The 18,138-nt window shown below is 45.0% G+C and overlaps 1 protein-coding gene across 1 annotated transcript; it reads left to right on the top strand.

The window, feature by feature from the left end:
• Positions 1 to 352: 352 nt before the first annotated feature.
• GRPEL1 (GrpE like 1, mitochondrial) lies at positions 353 to 17,266 on the top strand. Its single transcript, XM_075569806.1, has 4 exons — positions 353 to 501; positions 4,876 to 5,026; positions 12,240 to 12,321; positions 16,451 to 17,266. The coding sequence occupies exons 1-4, from the start codon at positions 437 to 439 to the stop codon at positions 16,795 to 16,797; spliced, it is 645 nt and encodes a 214-aa protein (XP_075425921.1). The 5' UTR covers positions 353 to 436; the 3' UTR covers positions 16,798 to 17,266.
• Positions 17,267 to 18,138: the final 872 nt, after the last annotated feature.

Here is an 18,138-nt window from a genome sequence, read left to right as displayed (position 1 = left end):
TATTGATATTTCAAACATATTATGACAGAATACACATTTTGTTTATTTACTTTTATAACTGTTCATTCTTTTGCCATAATGTAAAGGGAGGGGAAGTATAATATAGCAAAATATACAAAATACTGAAGAATGTATGTCATACTTTTAATCTTAACAGGTGAGAAGGTGAAACTGACAACTATTGTATCAATAAAGATGGTAGAAGAAAAAAAAAATCTCCAGCAGGCTCAGGGCGAAGTCTGTATTATCTGTCACCTCGGTGACATTTCAACTCCTCCTCAACCGACCTTGATTAGGTTGACAGGTCGACCTTGCTCCCAGTGCGCCTGCGCGAACGCTCACCCAGGTGGAGCGGCGTCGCTGATTGGGTGTTTGTGCCGAGACTTGTTAGGTTGCGCTGCAGCGTGGGCGGTGCGTGCTGGGACTGGAAGAGGCCATGGCGTCCCAGGCGCTGCGATCACTCAGACGAAGCTACGGCACGGTGCTGCGGGCGCCGGTCTGGTAAGGAGAAGAGGGGGGAGAGGAGGCAGGAAAGTGGCGCTGATGGGAAGGGCCGCCATCTATTAATAACTCTACTGCAGCCATAGGCGTTAATGTGGTCCGTGCAACTGCACGATAACCCCACTGCCCCCACAGACGTGAATGGGGGGTGTATGCCTAGTCACTAGGCCCTAGTGTCACTATGTGGAGGGACTTTCACCGGTTGACCCTATGAGTGGCAAAGGGTCGTAGGACCTCTGAGAGCATAATAACACTGCAACAGCCATAGTCTTTAATAATGTCCATGGCAACTGCCCCTCATAATGGGGGGGGGGTGGAGGGGAGAGGGCAACTTCACCCGCTAACACCACTGCGCTGTCTTTGCCCCTGCGGTCTACACCTAGTGTTTCCTACTGTATGTGGAGTGACCCCCACTAACGTAACAAATTAGATTGTAAGCTCTTTGGGGCAGGGACTCCTTTTCCTAAATGTTACTTTTCTGTCTGTAGCGGGTCTTCCCAGTATGTGTTATTTGTATTGTTATTTATATTGTCACGTGTATTACTGCTGGGGTGCGCTATGTGCTATATATATAAATAGACATACATACAATTCACTGTAAAATGAGGGCAAGCAATGCGCTGAAGGCTCTCTTGCAGCCGAGGGTTGTAGCATCAATGTACCGTTATGTTTAGGTGGTAACCCTGCCATATCTCCCAAGTTGGGTGAATCCCCACAGACTGCGTTGATTTCTGGGGTGTCATTTGTACTATAGAGGGAACCTCTGTCTCAGTAGCCTCATAGATGTCATTAAAGTTCCTGCCATGGTGTTGGGTATCGCTCACTGCATTCAGCCTCACTTTTCTAATATTAGTGGCCCTGAAGCAAAGTCATTACTGTAGCCATTTGTGGAAAGTTTAAGGAAAGCTGATAATGTTAAGTACAGTTAGCGTCAATCTGTTTTTTGTGAATTTAATACAATTCTAACGAGAGAGAAAAAACCACGGAAAATATAAACGCAACATTTTTAGTACTTCCCAAAATAGTTCTCTAAGTTAAGTAAATGTTTCTATTTATTTTTATTTATTTTTTGAATGAGAAAAAATGGTCTTTATTTAGTGGATGTATAGTGCAAACATGAAATATTTCTCCGTACACTAAAATTCACTGTGAAATGGTAAATTATTACTTTTCAGAACTTCATGTTTTAATCACATGGAAAAAAAACCTTGATTTGTAATCTGATTCGTATGCCCTTGAAATCTGGGTCTGATAGACGAGTGAATGATTACATAGTGTTGCATCAACATCTGATCTTTTGTGCAACATTAGGGAAGAATTGGTTAGTGAAATAGTATATTGTTTTTTGTTGCTGTTTTTTTTTTTTTTTTTTTTTTTTATATCTGTATGAATTAGTGTGGCACAGATCAGCAAAAAAGCAATTGCCCATATTGTATTGTATGTCTTTATTTATATAGCGCCATTAATGTACATAACGCTTCACAGTAGTAATACATGTGGTAATCAAATAAATAACAGATAATATAAATAACAGAGCATGGGAATAAGTGCTTTAGACAAACATAACATTAAGGAAGAGGAGTCCCTGCCCCGAGGAGCTTACAATCTAATTGGTAGGTAGGGAGAACGTACAGAGACAGTAGGAGGGAGTTCTGGTAAGTGCGTCTGCAGGGGGCCAAGCTTTATGTATCATGTGTTCAGAATGTTCACAGTGCTATTCGTATGCTTCTTTAAGCAAGTGTGTCTTAAGGTGGGTCTTAAAGGTGGATAGAGAGGGTGCTAGTCGGGTACTGAGGGGAAGGGCATTCCAGAGGTGTGGGGCAGTCAGTGAAAAAGGTTTAAGGCAGGAGAGGGCTTTAAATAAAAAGGGGGTAGAAAGAAGACATCCTTGAGCAGAACGCAAGAGTCGGGGTGGGGCATAGTGAGAAATTAGGGCTGAGATGTAAGGAGGGGCAGAAGAGTGTAAAGCTTTAAAAGTGAGGAGAAGAATGGAGTGTGAGATGCGGGATTTGATTGGAAGCCAGGAGAGGGATTTCAGGAGGGGAGATGCTGAGACAGATCTAGGAAAGAGTAGAGTGATTGGTTTTAAAATATTTATTTTTTAGATATTGATGGCCACTTGTACCTCTCTTGGCAGAATTGGCATAATAACAAACAAAGTACAAATCATAGGATTCTCTAGAGCAGTGGTGCGCAAAGTGGGGGGCACTGGATTTGTTTGGGGGGGCGTGCGGGCAGTTGCAGAGGTTGCAACTCACTTACTGGGATTCTGCAGAGCTGGTAAGACGGCTTCAAATGACGCCGTGGTGTCATGCAGAGTGACATCATGTGTCCGTCTCCATGGCAACGGGGTCGTTTGACGCCGCCAAACAAGGTGAGGGGAGCGCAAGGGGGAGCAGGCAGGGGGGTGCAGCTCAAAGTTTGCGCTCCCCTGCTCTAGAGGTGGAGAGCTGGGTAGGAAGAGCCATGTGGTGTGCACACCATTTTACCCAATCTCTCAAAATATCATTCATCTCTAGTTGAGAGAGAATGGAGAGCATAATTGTATTATGCACACAAGTACCAGAGGAGATACCATGTATGATGTAACATGGATATAATGGTTTTAATTATTGGAATAGTACCCTAATGAAAGATGGTGGAAAGATGGCATGGTGGTTAGAAAATAAAATTAATCTTTAATGGTAGCAGCAGATAAAATACTATGGGGACATTTAAAATATATAGAAAACCTAGAGTATATATCTAAAGCAGTCTGTGAAGGTAGACTCCAAGAGATGAAGAGTACTTCCTACTCTGTACGTTCTTCCTACCAACCAATTGGTCCTTTTCCTAAATGTTACTTTTTTGTCTGAAACACTTCTTCCCTTTTATGTGTTATTTGTATTTATTTGTTATTTATATGATTGTCACGTGTATTACTGCTGTGAAGCGCTATGTATATTATTGGCGCTATATAAATACAGACAGACATCTCTGCAGCCTCTATATCAGCCTACTTGCAGTGCTGTGAGGTTGCTTTGTTATCCCAAGTGCAGCCAGGAGGGGGCTGCGTGATCACAGCTCGCACGCAGAACAGTCAGTCTAACTACAGATCTGGATGAAAAATGTTTCTCAAAGGGTAAGCATAACGCGAAATGTACATCAACAGGGTTGCACTGACGTCACAAATTCCAACTGCACCCCTGGCTTCACGCTACACTTCTAGCTCCCGCTACTGATTTTGAGCAAAGGCGCTGGTATGATTCAGATGCTTTGACCTAAGATCGAAATAGCTCAGCCACAGTGATAGGGCTCCCCCACCCTCTTTAATATAGGGTTATGTATGTAGGGAAAGTACTTCTATGTGTACCTTTTGGTTGTTACTAGGCATTTCATCCATGAAGTACTCCTAAGCCTTGCTGACAAGGCTGCCTCTGTACCCCTTTTCATTTACCACCTCTTTGATGAAGTAAAGAAACAGAGGCTTCCCCTGGGCAATGCAATTTAGATATTGCGTGATCAATTACCCTAATAACTGTTACTTATCTGGTGGTGACTTCACCTACTTTCACTTCGGGCCATCTTAGAGACTGTGGAAGTGTGCACAAGCAATAGGTATAATGCCCTGCCTGAAGACATCTTCCAGGCTTCCCATTTTGGAAACGGCACGCTGACATCCCCGGGCCGTTTCCCAGTGCGAGCTTTGCTCCAGTTACCATTCTATTGCTTGACACTGGAAACCTTTTCATCCAGATCTGTAGTTAGACTGTTCTGCGGGCGCTCTGTGATCACGCAGCCCCCTTCTGGCTGCATTTAGGATTATAAGCAACCTCATCGCATTGCAAATAGGCTGATATAGAGGCTGCAGAGATATTATTCATCTCTTGGAGTCTACCTTCACAGACTGATTTAGATATATACCTCTAGGTTTTCTACATATTTTAATGTCCCCATAGTATTTTATCTGCTGCTACCATTAAAGATTACTTTTTTGTTCTAACTACCATGCGTACCATCTTTCATTAGGGGACCATGTTACACCATACACGTATCTCCTCTGGTACTTGTGTGCGTAGTACAATTATGCTCTCCATTCTCTCAACTCTGGATTACTGATATTTTGAGAGATTGTGTAACTGAGTGCACACCACATTGGTCTTCCTTACCCAGCTCTCCACCTCTGGAGAATCCTCTGTTTTTTGTTGAGAAATCATCACAAAGGCTTCAGACGACCATATTGGTTAGGAAACACAATTTTGATTGATTTATGTAATTCTGCTGCCAAAAAATGTTGAAATTGGAAAGCTGTTTGGAAGAGCTGCTCTCATCCAAAAAGGCAACATTGGTCGATCGCCTGTCCACTAAGTTATTTATTTACTTATTTTGCCTTAGGACATGTCCACGATTGCTGTGCACAGCAACCCAGCAGAAACCTCCTGGCCAGGACAATGAAGAGGATAAATGTAAAATCCAGAATGAAGAGAACACTGACCAATTTGTTGCAGAAAAGGCCAAGCTAGAAGATCAACTCAAAGACATTACTGTGAGTAATAAGGCAATTAAGCTGTTTTCTGGCTTGCACACCTCCTATAAAAAAAAAAAGCTGTGTGTGCTGAGCACGCGCATAGTAAGTGAAACTTCTTTGACTTTTATCACAGAAATTGTATTTGTGTTGGTGATGTTTTAATTAAAAATCAAAATACAATTTCAGTTACAAAACGCAAATAAATTTGACTTAGAATGCGCGTGCTCGGCACACATCCCATGTATTAGCTATTTGCACTAAGTGTGAATTCCTTGTGTGTATGTGTGTCAGTGTGTGTGTACGTCAGTCAGTCAGTCAGTCAGTCAGTCAGTGTGTGTGTGTGTGTGTGTGTATGTCAGTCAGTCAGTGTGTGTGTGTGTGTGTGTGTGTGTGTGTGTGTGTGTGTGTGTGTGTCAGTCAGTGTGTATGTGTATTTGTGTCAGTCAGTGTGTGTGTCAGTCAGTGTGTGTGTCAGTCAGTGTGTGGGGGGGTGTGGGTGGGTCAGAGTGTGCGGGGGTGGGTCAGAGTGTGCGGGGGTGTGTGGGTGAGTCAGTCAGTGTGCGGGGAGGGGTGGGTGAGTAAGTCAGTGTGCGGGGAAGGGTGGGTCAGTCAGTCAGTGTGTGGGGAGGTGTGGGTGAGTCAGTCAGTGTGCGGGGAGGTGTGGGTGAGTCAGTCAGTGTGCGGGGAGGGGTGGGTCAGTCAGTCAGTGTGTGGGGAGGTGTGGGTGAGTCAGTCAGTGTGCGGGGAGGTGTGGGTGAGTCAGTCAGTGTGTGGGGAGGTGTGGGTGAGTCAGTCAGTGTGCGGGGAGGTGTGGGTGAGTCAGTCAGTGTGCGGGGAGGGGTGGGTCAGTCAGTCAGTGTGCGGGGAGGGGTGGGTCAGTCAGTCAGTGTGCGGGGAGGTGTGGGTGGGTCAGTCAGTCAGTGTGCGGGGAGGTGTGGGTGGGTGGGTCAGTCAGTCAGTGTGCGGGGGTCAGTCAGACAGTGTGGGTGGGTCAGTCAGTCAGTCAGTGTGCGGGGAGGTCAGTCAGTCAGTGGGGGGGTGTGGGTCAGTCAGTGTGGGGGGGGGTGTGGGTGGGTCAGTCAGTGTGTGGGGGGGGGGGTGTGGGTGGGTCAGTCAGTGTGTGGGGGTGGGTGGGTCAGTCAGTGTGTGTGTGGGGGTGGGTGGGTCAGTCAGTGTGTGGGGGGAGTTGTGGGGGGGTCAGTCAGTGTGTGGGGGGGTGTGGGTCAGTCAGTGTGTGTGGGGGGGTGGGTCAGTCAGTGTGTGTGGGGGGGGGTCAGTCAGTGTGTGGGGGGGGTGGGTGGTTTCAGTCAGTGTGTGGGGGGGGGGGGGTCAGTCAGTGTGTGTGGGTGGGTCAGTCAGTGTGTGGGGGGGGGTCAGTCAGTGTGTGGTGGGGGGGGTCAGTCAGTGTGTGGGGGGGTCAGTCGGTGTGTGTGGGGGGGTCAGTCAGTGTGTGGGGGGGGTGGGTGGGTCAGTCAGTGTGTGTGTGGGGGGGTGGGTGGGTCAGTCAGTGTGTGTGTCTCAGTCAGTGTGTGTGTGTGGGGGGGGTGGGTCAGTCAGTGTGTGTGTGGGGGGGGTGGGTCAGTCAGTGTGTGGGGGGGGTGGGTGGGGTCAGTCAGTGTGTGTGGGGGGGGTCAGTCAGTGTGTGGGGGTGTGTGTCAGTGTGTGTGTGTGTGTCAGTCAGTGTGTGTGTGTGTGTGTGTGTGTGTGTGTGTGTATGTGAGTCAGTGTGTGTATGTGAGTCAGTATGTGTGTATGTGTGTGTGTGTGTGTCCTGCCCCCCTCTCTCCTGACTCTCCCCAGCACACTTGTCCTCCCCCCAGCACACTTGTCCTTTCCCTGCACCCTTATCCTTTCCCTGCACCCAGACCCTTTCAGCAGTCCGCCCCCCCACCCCCCCCCCATTCCTACCAGATCGCGGCACAGAGGAGATGGAGGCAGTGTCGGCGGGGGGAGAGGAAGAAGCGCGTCATCGTTAGCTGGAGCCGACTCGGAGGCTTCTGATGGTGCTGTGGGGGACGCAGCGCACTCATCACCCCCCTCCTCCCCCCCCCCGTTACCGGAGCAGTTCTATGCCTCGGCCGGGGCATGCACCGGGAGGAGAGGCCGCAGGAGATCAGTGCCTGCATAGAGCCCCGGGGAGCAGTGTGGGCTTCAGTGTCCCTGTGAGGAGAGTCATGGCGTCTCGAGCGTCGCCATGACTACCGGGCATGCGCAGCATATCAATGGGCGGGGAACGGGCGGGGAATCAGCGGCGCCGTCACAACTGCGCATGCGCGGCATGGCAGCGGCCGTTAGGAGCGGCGGCTATCGCCGCCGCATATGTCACAATGTGTGGAGGGGGGTGGGACTCAGGGGGGCGGGGGGGCGATTAGGAGCGGCGCCGGCGGCTATCGCCGCCGCATCTGATTTGTGGAGCGGGTGTGATGTGAGTGTTGGGGTCGGGCTGAGCCAGAACACAGCCCGGCCTCAACTGCCAGCACTGACGTCACATCCGTTTCATTTCTGTCTCCACAATTCTTTTTTGCCCCATCACGAATGAGGTGCCACTAAAGAAGTTTCACTTCAAAAATTTGAGGGAGGGGGAGGCAATCCTTCCTTCCTATTCTACAGGAATGTGGGACAAGTGGATGTATATCATGTCAGTCTACTCGGTAATGATAAAATTACATTGTGGCCTATTAAGTGACAATACTATAAACTTGAAGGCCTCCAAGTTAGCAGTGCTGGCCTAGAAATATTTTGTGTTGTCGGGGGGGGGGCATAAAGAAATGTCTCACACCCCCTGATACCACCTCCCTTCTGTGCTATGGTGGTCTTTCCTTTAACCATATCCCTAAGACGGGTAACGGGCATGGTGGAGGAGTAGGTATTGCGCTTCTCGATGCACATTTTAAGTAATTTTTCCCTGCCGATCCATTTAATTTGAATTCTTTGACATTCACGATCCTGTCGCTGCTCTCATTAATCTGTTGCTGTTACCTCCCGTTCCCCTGGAACACCATCCAAAATCCTTGATAACTTTGCTGCTTGGCTCCCACATTTCCGTTCCACTGAAACCTTCACGATCATTGTAGGAGGTTTTACTATAGTATTAGACAGCCGATGTCTTTGCTGCCTTACACTTAACTTCTATCCTCCTTTGGTCTTCCTCAGTGGACCAACTCTCGTACCCATTATGATGGATGCTCTCTTGACCTTGTATTTTCTTATCTCTGCTCTATCTTTTACTTTTCTAAGATACCCTGCTCTCTCTCTAATCACCATCTCCACTCTTTCAGCCCCACTATTGCAATTTTCCTCACGTGTAGGCCCCATCCATTTCTCCACACCTCTAGCCCCACTCTCCTCACCTTTATTTTTCTTTTCCAGGCATAATATCTACCTACAACAGTACCCTCTAATTTATCCTAAACCATGCTGCTCCTTTGAACACTTACCTCTCGTCTTTTAAGGGCACCACCCTGGCACAACTCTTCCGCCAAAATCCTCCCATACTGCTGAACGTCATGGAGAGCAAGTTTCCTCCACTGCAGATTCCCTTTCTCTTCCAACATCAATGCTCTATCACTTGCCAAACACATATATTACCTCTTATATCCACCCTGTCCTTCAATCACCAACTTTTTTTTGATCCATTCTTTGCCCTCCCACACCAGCATCTTGTCTACGTTTTTGTGCTCAAAACTAAGCACCCTGTTTTAGAATGCAAAATGTATGGCATTCAGCATGAATTAATATCCTGTTAGGTGAATCCATACTAATATGCCCTCAGTCTGCTCCCAAAGCCACCCTGGATGCCTTATCTCCTCTATTTGAAGAACCAATCTCCTGATTTTTTTTTTACACTCATTTGACGTGTGCTTCACCCCATTCCTACACTTCTTCTCCCTCACTATAATAATACCTAAATTCACATCTTCAGCCTATCTGCACTGGCCCTCCGCATTCAAGCATGCTCCTGTAACACCAATCGTGAAGAAGCCTTCACCTGTCTCTCTAGTTAGTCGCCCATCTACCTTCTCCCTCTTGCCTTCAAACTATTTACGGTTCCATGGTTGTACAAAGACACCAGCCTCTCTTCCTTCTCACCAGGCACCTCCCTTGTGACACTATGTACCTTCGTCTCTCAAATGTAAGATATTTTCAAGACCGCTGCTGTTTTATACTTTAAACATGTTTACATCCATAATATCTATTGATGACATCACAATATTCTCTACACAGAACATACCTTAAACGCATTCAATGTATTTCCTCCTGGTGAAAGTGTTTATAAATACTTGAACAGCTTGCATACAACTGCATTCTGGATTTTCTGTCTGCTAATTTGCTCATCGACACATTTCAGTCTGGATTCAACCAAACTAGTTGCTGAGACTGCCATACATTTATTTAATGTAGCCAATTACCTCACTGCTGCCTTTTAACACTGTTCATCAGCCCCTTGCTCATCCATATTCTCATATCTATTGATCTCCGTCATACAGCTGCCAGTTGATTCGCCTATTTATCTAACCTTTCCGTCAGTGTATTTTTTGCAGGAAGCTCCTTTTTAAAGCAGCAGTCCAAGGGTCCATTTTTTTGTGTGTGTTTTTTCCCCCTTTAATTTGTGCACCAATACAATCCACGCAATAAATAATTGGCTAAGTTGCCGATTGATCCGTTCTCCTGTGATCGATCAAGATTCGGCTCGGGTGTTCACTAAATGTCTGTCAGTGCAGCACAAGAGGACCAAAGATGCAAAGTTCTGTGGGGAAAATCATGTGACCAGGCAGTCACTAGATACAATTGGTGCACTGCTAGAGAGAGGGAGGGCTCAAAAAGGGGAGTGCCAGAGCCTGTTTCAGAAGAGGAAGGGGGTGTGACTTTGTAAATAGTGCCATAGAAACAAAAAATGCTTGTTACATTGAAATTACATTTTTTTTATAAATTATAGAGCTGTTTAAAAAAAAAAGCTACAATTATTTTCTTATACAGACATACCCCGCTTTAAGTACACTCGCGAGTAAGTACATATCGCTCAATAGGCAAACAGCAGCTCACGCATGCGCCTGGCAGCACGTCCTGAACAGCAATACCGGCTCCCTACCTGTACCGAAGCTGTGCGCAAGCGGGGAGACTATAGAGCCTGTTACGCATGCGTTATTTATATCAGTTATGCACGTATATGACGATTGCAGTACAGTACATGCATCGATAAGTGGGAAAAGGGTAGTGCTTCACTTTAAGTACATTTTCGCTTTACATACATGCTCCGATCCCATTGCGTACGTTAATTCGGGGTATGCCTGTAGTACAGAACTGATTTATTTAAAATAAAAACACATTTAGGATGTTACATGGTTACATAGTAGATGAGGTTGAATCAAGTTCAACCTATGGGAAATTTAGACAGATACTTTATCCTATATCCGTACTTACAGTATATTGACCCAGAGGAAGGCAAATAAAAAACCCCAGTGACATCTCATAAGTGGGGAAAAAAATTCCTTTCGAACTCCAAGAATTGCCAATCAGATTATTCCTTGGATCAACATCCTTCTCATGTTTACTTATTTGGTATATCCCTGTATACTTTTCCTTTCTAAAAAGATGTCCAACTTTTATTTTTTTAAGATTTATATCGTCTGTCATCACAGTCCCTATGGGTATGGAATATCACTTTTGAACTGCCTTTACGTAAAGAATACTTTCCTTTGTTGCTGGTGAAATCTTCTTTCCTCCAACCTTAAGGGATGACCCCTTTTTTCCTTTGTGCTGCCCTTGGGATGAAAAGTTCTTTTGAAAGCTCCTTGTACTGTCACGAATATATTTGTATATAGTTATCATATCCCCTCTTAGACACCCTTTTTCTAAGGTAAATCTAATTTAGTTAGCCTCTCATAAGTTAGATTGTCCATGCCCTTTATTAATTTGGTGGCTCTTCTCTGCACTCTCTCTAGTTCCATAATGTCTTTTGTAAGGAGTGGTGCCCAAAATTGTACTCCATATTCAAGGTGTGGACCTACTAATCCTTGAGCTTGTTTGCTTTTGCAGTTACTGCATGACTTTGGGCAATATTGCTAAGCCTGCTGTCTACAAGCACTCCTACGGCTGCGGTCCCAGTGACTGCCACGAGGCGTGTGCTATGCGCACAAACACCGGCCCCATAGTCACTCAGGGCCGAGTACATGCGTCGGCGCACATTCAGTAGCCGCGCTGTACTGCAAGATTCCACACACAAAAAAATTGTGTGTGGAACTTGCGACGGAGCCGTGGCCATGAGGGCCATGGTTCAGCCAATGAGGGCGAACCAGCCGCGTGGTGTCATGTCCCATCAACAGGAATCAAGGAAGTCTATGCACCATCCTCATATCATTATCAACCCTCTCCCGTCTGGGATGTCCCTGTCACCAGGCAGAAGTCGGTGGGCCGTAGGCTCTGCCAAGTCACCCAGCACCATGTGATGGGAGAGAAGCGCCACTCCATGTGAGCCCATCTGGTTAACCCTCTAAGGTAGGGATGTGCAAACTGTTTGCCTTGTACCCCCCCGGCCTGCTCTTCCCCACAGCTCGCGGCCCCCCTTACCTTGTCTGAAGCATCAAATTACTCTGCGGGGTCCTCCCGGCATTTAATTTAAATGCCTTGGGGAAGAGTGCTGGGCCTCTAATCGCTGGGGTACCACAAAACAAAAATCTTGCGCACCCCTTCTCTAAGGCCCTTGTAATCCCAAAAGGGGTTTACATATATAAATGGTGATCGTTGTAAATTGGGAATGCATATCCATTTAATACTGGTGTAGATAGATTTACAGTAATGAGTACGTTTGTGGTAAGACGGAGGTTCCCTGAGAACTACGGTCAACTTTTTTTTATTTTTCTATTTAGTGATGTAACATGCAGGGGTGCAAATCTGGAATTACTTGAATGTTTTACATTTTGTTGAACCTTTTTGGTACAGGATGACCAGCATCACTCGAGTGCCACCAGACCTCCTGGGATTTTCGACCATATGAAATCAGTTTGGGGGCGATCGCATGGCCCCGACCGCCCCCCCCAATAATGGAGTGGACTGCTCTCAACTTCCATTTCGATCAGGCTCACCACTCCAAAGGAGCAGTCTGCCCGATCATCTGCTAGAAAACGAGCAAAACAAACACTGCCATGGGGCCCAGGGGCCGTGCAGTGATTCGGTGCTACAGATGTTAAGGGGAGGAGTTGTAAATGTGTTCATTTATTTCCCTGTTTGCCAGGATAAGTACAAGCGAGCTCTTGCAGACACCGAAAACTTGAGGCAGAGGAGCCACAAACTGGCGGAAGAAGCAAAATTATATGGTGAGTGGAAGAGTTTAGAGAACTGGTTAACCTGGTACAGGTATCTGTAAAAGTGGCTTCAACAAGAACAATCTACATGTATGTAGTATGTGCTCTGATCCTGTTTCTCCTGGGTGTTTTTTTATAGAACTGACATGTTGCCGTGCTTTGACCTGTTTTTGATATCACTGGTATTGCGCATTACTGTGGCAACTGCTGCTTGCCTAACATGCATTTTAATGTTGCAGCTATTTTAACCCTTTGAGTGCCGTCATGTGATTGCAGCAGCCATTCTGGAGGAAACTGATCTTCCTCCGTTTCCTCACTGGTTAGATCGCGTCCTACGCTCCATGGAAACGCAGGACGTGATCTAACCCAGAATAAAACAAGCCATCTGGCATGATGTAGTTTGTCACAATGTTGTGGGGGCCTCCCCGAGTGCTGGTCCCCATGACGTAGTGACTACATCCTGGGGCACTCAAAGGGTTACAGCAACATTTCTACCATTCCCTGTAATGTTTCCTTTTTCTTTTCTTTAGTTGAGCCTTGGTACTCCCAGGTCTGGGATCCCCAGTGCCTTAGACATTTTACCTTTTGTTTTTTTTTTGTCTCTGTATCATTAAAAAATCGTAGCTGGCATGGGATCCCTGGTTGTCAGGGACTGTTGACACTTTCCTCCGAACTTTAGCCCGCACAAAGGTCCTTGGCGTGTTTCAGATGTTTCGCTGTTGCTTTGCTGGATGAATTTTATACACAATGTTTAACTGCTTGTCAAGTCCAATTTGTACAATCTTGCGATATTCCCCCCCTCTGTCATCCAATAAAAGAAAGTTGGGGGGAAAAATTAAAAATCCTAGCTGGTCACCAATATGAATGTATCGGAAGCTGTCATTTCCCAAGGGTGCGTGTTGCTCCCTTTCAGAGTGAAGATGGAACCTCGCCACCTTATTCTTCCCCAAGACAAGATTCTTGTGTGAGATTTCAAAGTCAAATTTGTAGAGCTGGGAACACCATGATTCAGATGATCTTTAAAAACAACAAAGGGGGAAAAAAGTACACACGGGCTACACAAATTAGTGATGCAAACCATTTGATATTTCTTAAAAATGGCAACAGATGCACAATAGTTTAAAAAAAAAAAAAAAAAGTATTGCCATTGAAATGATGCAAGGTAAAAATCAGCAAAACTGAAAAATTCAAGCGAGGAATAGATAGATCCCTACAATATAAAAGAACATTTAATGTTATGACTTCGTCTTTGTTTCTTGAGGAACTGCTGGTTTTTTAAAGAAGCTTATATTTATGATTGTGTAACCTGCCAAACACGTCACTTGCATAAGTTCACCGTTTCTTGGTGGGAACTTTTTTAAAGGTGAAATCCGTCTCAAATAGTGTTTGTGGCTGACAGAGAATCGGGTGCTCTTCAAATATTTCAGTACCCTTTTTTTTTTTTTTATTTGTTGACATGTTTCACTTGGCTATAGGTTTTTAATAATTGGGCAGCACAAGCCTTTTATCCTTGGCAGGAAATGGCAAGGAGTTTTTTTTTAATCCCAGCCCCCCTCAACCACCCCCCCCCCCCAAACTAAATGGGACTGCCAGGGACCCATGCTGTTTTAATCCAATGGGCCATTACTCTCTGCAGAAATGTCACTGAAATGTTGCAGCATGTACCCAGCATGTAACTGGGTCTTGTTGGTGATAGCCCCAGATTTTTCAAGGCAAGTTTTAGAATAGGTGTCGGCGCACCTGTATATACTGATTGACAAAGTTTCTACAATAATCAATGGAACCTTAAATTATTTTAAGCTTCTAGCAAGATGCAGTGACTTAGGGGTACTTTTTTCCAAAGCAGATGAACCTACTGTAGTTCAAATTCCATAGCACATTGGGCAGGTAGGTTTATCTTCTACTCTGGATCTCTTCCCACCCTGCTGTGCAGTTCTCATTCTTTGTGTGCTGTCGCCTGTTTTCGTTCCTTGTGCCTGGCTTCAGTAATCTCACTCCTGATATCTTTCCTTCTCTTTTTATTTTTTATTTTCATATGTGCTGTTGCCACTTCATGCATCTACCGTCTCTCCTCCCTTTTGTCTTCTCAGCGTCTTCCTTTCCTCTCCCTGTCTCCCCCATACACCACTTGCTTCATTCTTCTAACTGCTAATGTTCCTGTCTGGACAAGAAGGGGCTGGTTTCTCTTCTCTCTCCCGTTTTTTGTTATCCTTTGCTCTGGTCTATGTCTCCATATCATTTTATTTATTTTTAAACCTGACAATCTTAATCTTGGACCACCCTCTGCTACCTGTTCTTCCTCCCATCTCACCTCAGGACTTTGCTGTCTATTTCAAGGAAAAGGTGGAATTCAGACATCTTCCTAACTCTCCTCCTGCCCTCCTCGACTCTCATCTGTCAGAGGAGAATGTGTCGTTGCTGATCTCCGCTTTTCCCTCTACCACCTGCCGACTTGACCCCATTCCCTCCCATCTCCTAAAACCTCTTGCTCCTACTATAATCCCTATGCTCACACACATTTTTAACTCCTCCCTCTACTCTGGTACCTTTCCCTCCTTCAAACATGCAACAGTCATACCATTTCTCAAACAGCAAGCTTGACCCTACCTGTCTTTCTAACTATCGACTGGTCTCCCTCCTGCCTTTTGCCTCTAAACTCCTTGAACGTCTTGTAATAACTAAAGACCTCCATGCTGCCAAAGACAGGTCATTACACTCTGCTCATATTACTCAACCTCACTGCAGCATTTATACTGTGGACCGCCCTCTTCACATTCTCCATACTCTTGGTATTCGTAACACCGCTCTATCTCCTCTTACCGCTCCCATCGTACTTTCAGTGTCTCGTTTCTACACCTCCTCGATCTCTCTGTGGGGGTCACGCCAGGGCTCTGTCTTGGGACCTCTTCTCTTTTCACACTCTCTAGGTGACCTAATCACATCTCTTGGGTTCAAATATCGCCTCTATGCTGATGACACACAAATTTACTTTTCAACTCCTGACCTTGTACCTGCTGTACAGACCAAAGTTTCTGAATGTCTCTCCGCTATATCATCCTGGATGGCCCTCCGCTGACTTAAACTTAACACGTCAAAAACAGTTCCTCATATTTCCTCCCAAACCTGGCCCCACTACCTTCTTCCACATTACTGTTGGAAGTATTATCATTCACCCAGTAGTGTCCTATCAAATCCTGTATCACACTTTCAATTCTCCTCCTCATTTTTAAAGCTTTAAACTCTTCCGCTCCTTCTATCTCAGCCCTAATGTCTCGCTATGCACCATCCTGGCTCATACTTTCTGCTCAAGGATATCTGTCTACCCTTTTGTGTCTAAAGCCCTCTCCCGCCTTAAACCTTTCTCACTGACTGCCTCACACCTCTGGAATGCCCTTCCCCTCAATATCCGACTAGCACCCTCTCTATCCACCTTTTTAAGACCCACCTTAAAACACACCTGCTTAACGAAGCATATGAGTATCTCCGTGGCTGATACTTTACACCTCCTATATAAATCTTGGCCCCTTTGCAGATGCACTTACCAGAATTCCCTCCTACTGTCTCTGTAAGTTCTTCCTACCTACAAATTAGTTGTTTGTTATTTATGATTGTCACGTGTATTACTGCTATGAAGCGCTATGTACATTAATGGCGCTATATAAATAGACATAGACACATACATCTCCATCTGTGCCTCCCACCTACAGTATAAATGCTCTTGGTGTGACTAAAGACAGTTTTAGGGAGGCATTGAGAAATGGCAACATCATTCATTCTTAGAGGCAAAATTGGGTTTCTGTTGTGGTATAGACCCTTGCTCCTTAACAGATTACATCCTAAGATTGACTCTGTAGGGGGAAAGTGTCAGCTGGCCACGTTTGCCCTCACCCTGTCTCAGGTTTTGCGGGCTTTGCTACTTGCCCAATTTTGGAAACCCCTCTGAAAATGAAAAAATGAATGTGGATTGTACTGTATATTTATCGTTTTAAAATAACTATTTCTTGTGATTTATTTGTTTATATTTTTTTCTATGAGGCTTATTTTATATTTTGTAACCGTTGGCTCAGTCTTCCATTATTTTGCAGCGCTTTACTGATATTGACTCGTTGACCTAAATTTACAAGTAATGTTCCTTTTCCAGGGATCCAAGGATTCTGCAAGGACCTGCTGGAAGTTGCAGATATTTTGGAAAAAGCAACAGAAAGTGTTCCAAAGGAAGAGATTAAGGCAGACAACCCTCATCTAAAGAGCCTGTATGAAGGGCTTGTTATGACTGAAGTACAGATGCAGAAAGTGTTAAATAAGCACGGCGTGTTCAAACTAAATCCTGTGGGTGCCAAGTTTGATCCATATGAACATGAAGCATTGTTTCATGCTCCTGTTGAAGGAAAGCAGCCTGGCACAATAGCATTGGTAACCAAAGTAGGGTACAAGCTACATGAGCGTACCTTGAGGCCTGCTTTGGTTGGGGTTGTTAAAGGAATATAACTATTTTTTTTTAATGCTGTACAGTTAAGTGGCTGGGTATATTATTATTTTTATTATTATTCACAATGTTTCATTCCAGAAATCTCAAAGTATATTTTGAATGCTTTTATGCATTAAATGTAGAAAGGTAGCCGAAGAATTTCTCTGCGTGCTAGTATTTTAATGTCAGCTTTGTTGCTTTATGGCGAAGCAAGGGGGATACAAATGTCACCACTTTCTTAATTTAGTCGGGGGTGGGGGGTTCTCCATTCCAATATTTTGGAAATCGATCTATTCCAATTATGGGATAGTCCAGAAAATGAAATGTTAAATGGACCTAATTGGTGACAAAGATTCCTTGTGTTACATACTTCAGATAAAAATTGCTGCAAAGCCTTATTTGTCATCTAGCGTTGCAGTTGAACTATAACATTATGCAGTTGCCAGTTGCTGTGATCACATGCCGAATAAATGTTTTTCAAAATTCTCAGACTTGCTTTGGTAAATGCTACTTTCAGTTGTGCATGGAAACATTTTATTTTTTGCACACTAAGTGTCAAACGTTTGTTAGACTTGATTTCCGTTTTACGTTTATTTTGCTTGTACTCGACCCTGGTGCAAAATCTCACTTGGTTACAGTCGGCACTAGACCTCACCTTGCACATAGATTAAATTTGTGCACCTCCTCGGAACTGAAAAAAAGCCAATACTTTAAGGGGATGAAAGGTCTGACTTGCATGAAAAAAAACCGAACCAAATCAGGATAGTTTACATCATTCTAGTTCTTTTAGTGGGGATATGATCTATAAAAGGACATCACAATTGCCACAGGATCTCTGAAGATTAGAGGAAATATTATTTCACCAGCAGCAGTGAAAATATAGACATCACTACCAATTGAGACTGATGGCAGATACGGTAGACCCCCTTATACAGGGATATGCCAAATAAGTTGAATCATTGAGCATTGATCCAGGGAGAAATCTGATGGCAATAGTGGAAGAATTTATTTATTTTTCTTGTTGTAAAAGAGGTGCTGACTCTAAATCTGCCGACGTGGCGATCAGGCTGTTTCCAGCTGAAATTCTCCACTGGAGTCACACATAGTATATCTTTTTAAAGTGCCCGTGTGGGGGAAAACGATATGATACCTAAAGGAAAGGGTGAGAACATAAGATCGGCATACCTAACCCCCAATCGGACACAGTTATAGCTCCCCACTTTCACCTGCATGGTCACACTGCAGCACAGTTGCGAAATAAAGTCATCAACAATATTGGGCCACTACCAAGAGGAGGGGATAGAGAGCTTACTTTTACAGAGAAGCTAAATGGACCTATTTTGAACGGGTGGAGCTCTGAA

This window comes from Ascaphus truei, chromosome 1, assembly GCF_040206685.1.
Source record: "Ascaphus truei isolate aAscTru1 chromosome 1, aAscTru1.hap1, whole genome shotgun sequence".
NCBI classification, from domain to species: Eukaryota; Metazoa; Chordata; class Amphibia; order Anura; family Ascaphidae; genus Ascaphus; species Ascaphus truei.
This window is presented reverse-complemented; position numbering and strand designations above follow the sequence as displayed.

Bases quoted from the DNA above. Each gene is read 5' to 3' on its own strand.
- GRPEL1 (XM_075569806.1), top strand. From the start codon at position 437: ATGGCGTCCCAGGCGCTGCGATCACTCAGACGAAGCTACGGCACGGTG. The intron at 5,027-12,239 runs GTGAGTAATAAG...CCTGTTTGCCAG, and splicing joins ATCAACTCAAAGACATTACT to GATAAGTACAAGCGAGCTCT. The intron at 12,322-16,450 runs GTGAGTGGAAGA...TTCCTTTTCCAG, and splicing joins GGAAGAAGCAAAATTATATG to GGATCCAAGGATTCTGCAAG.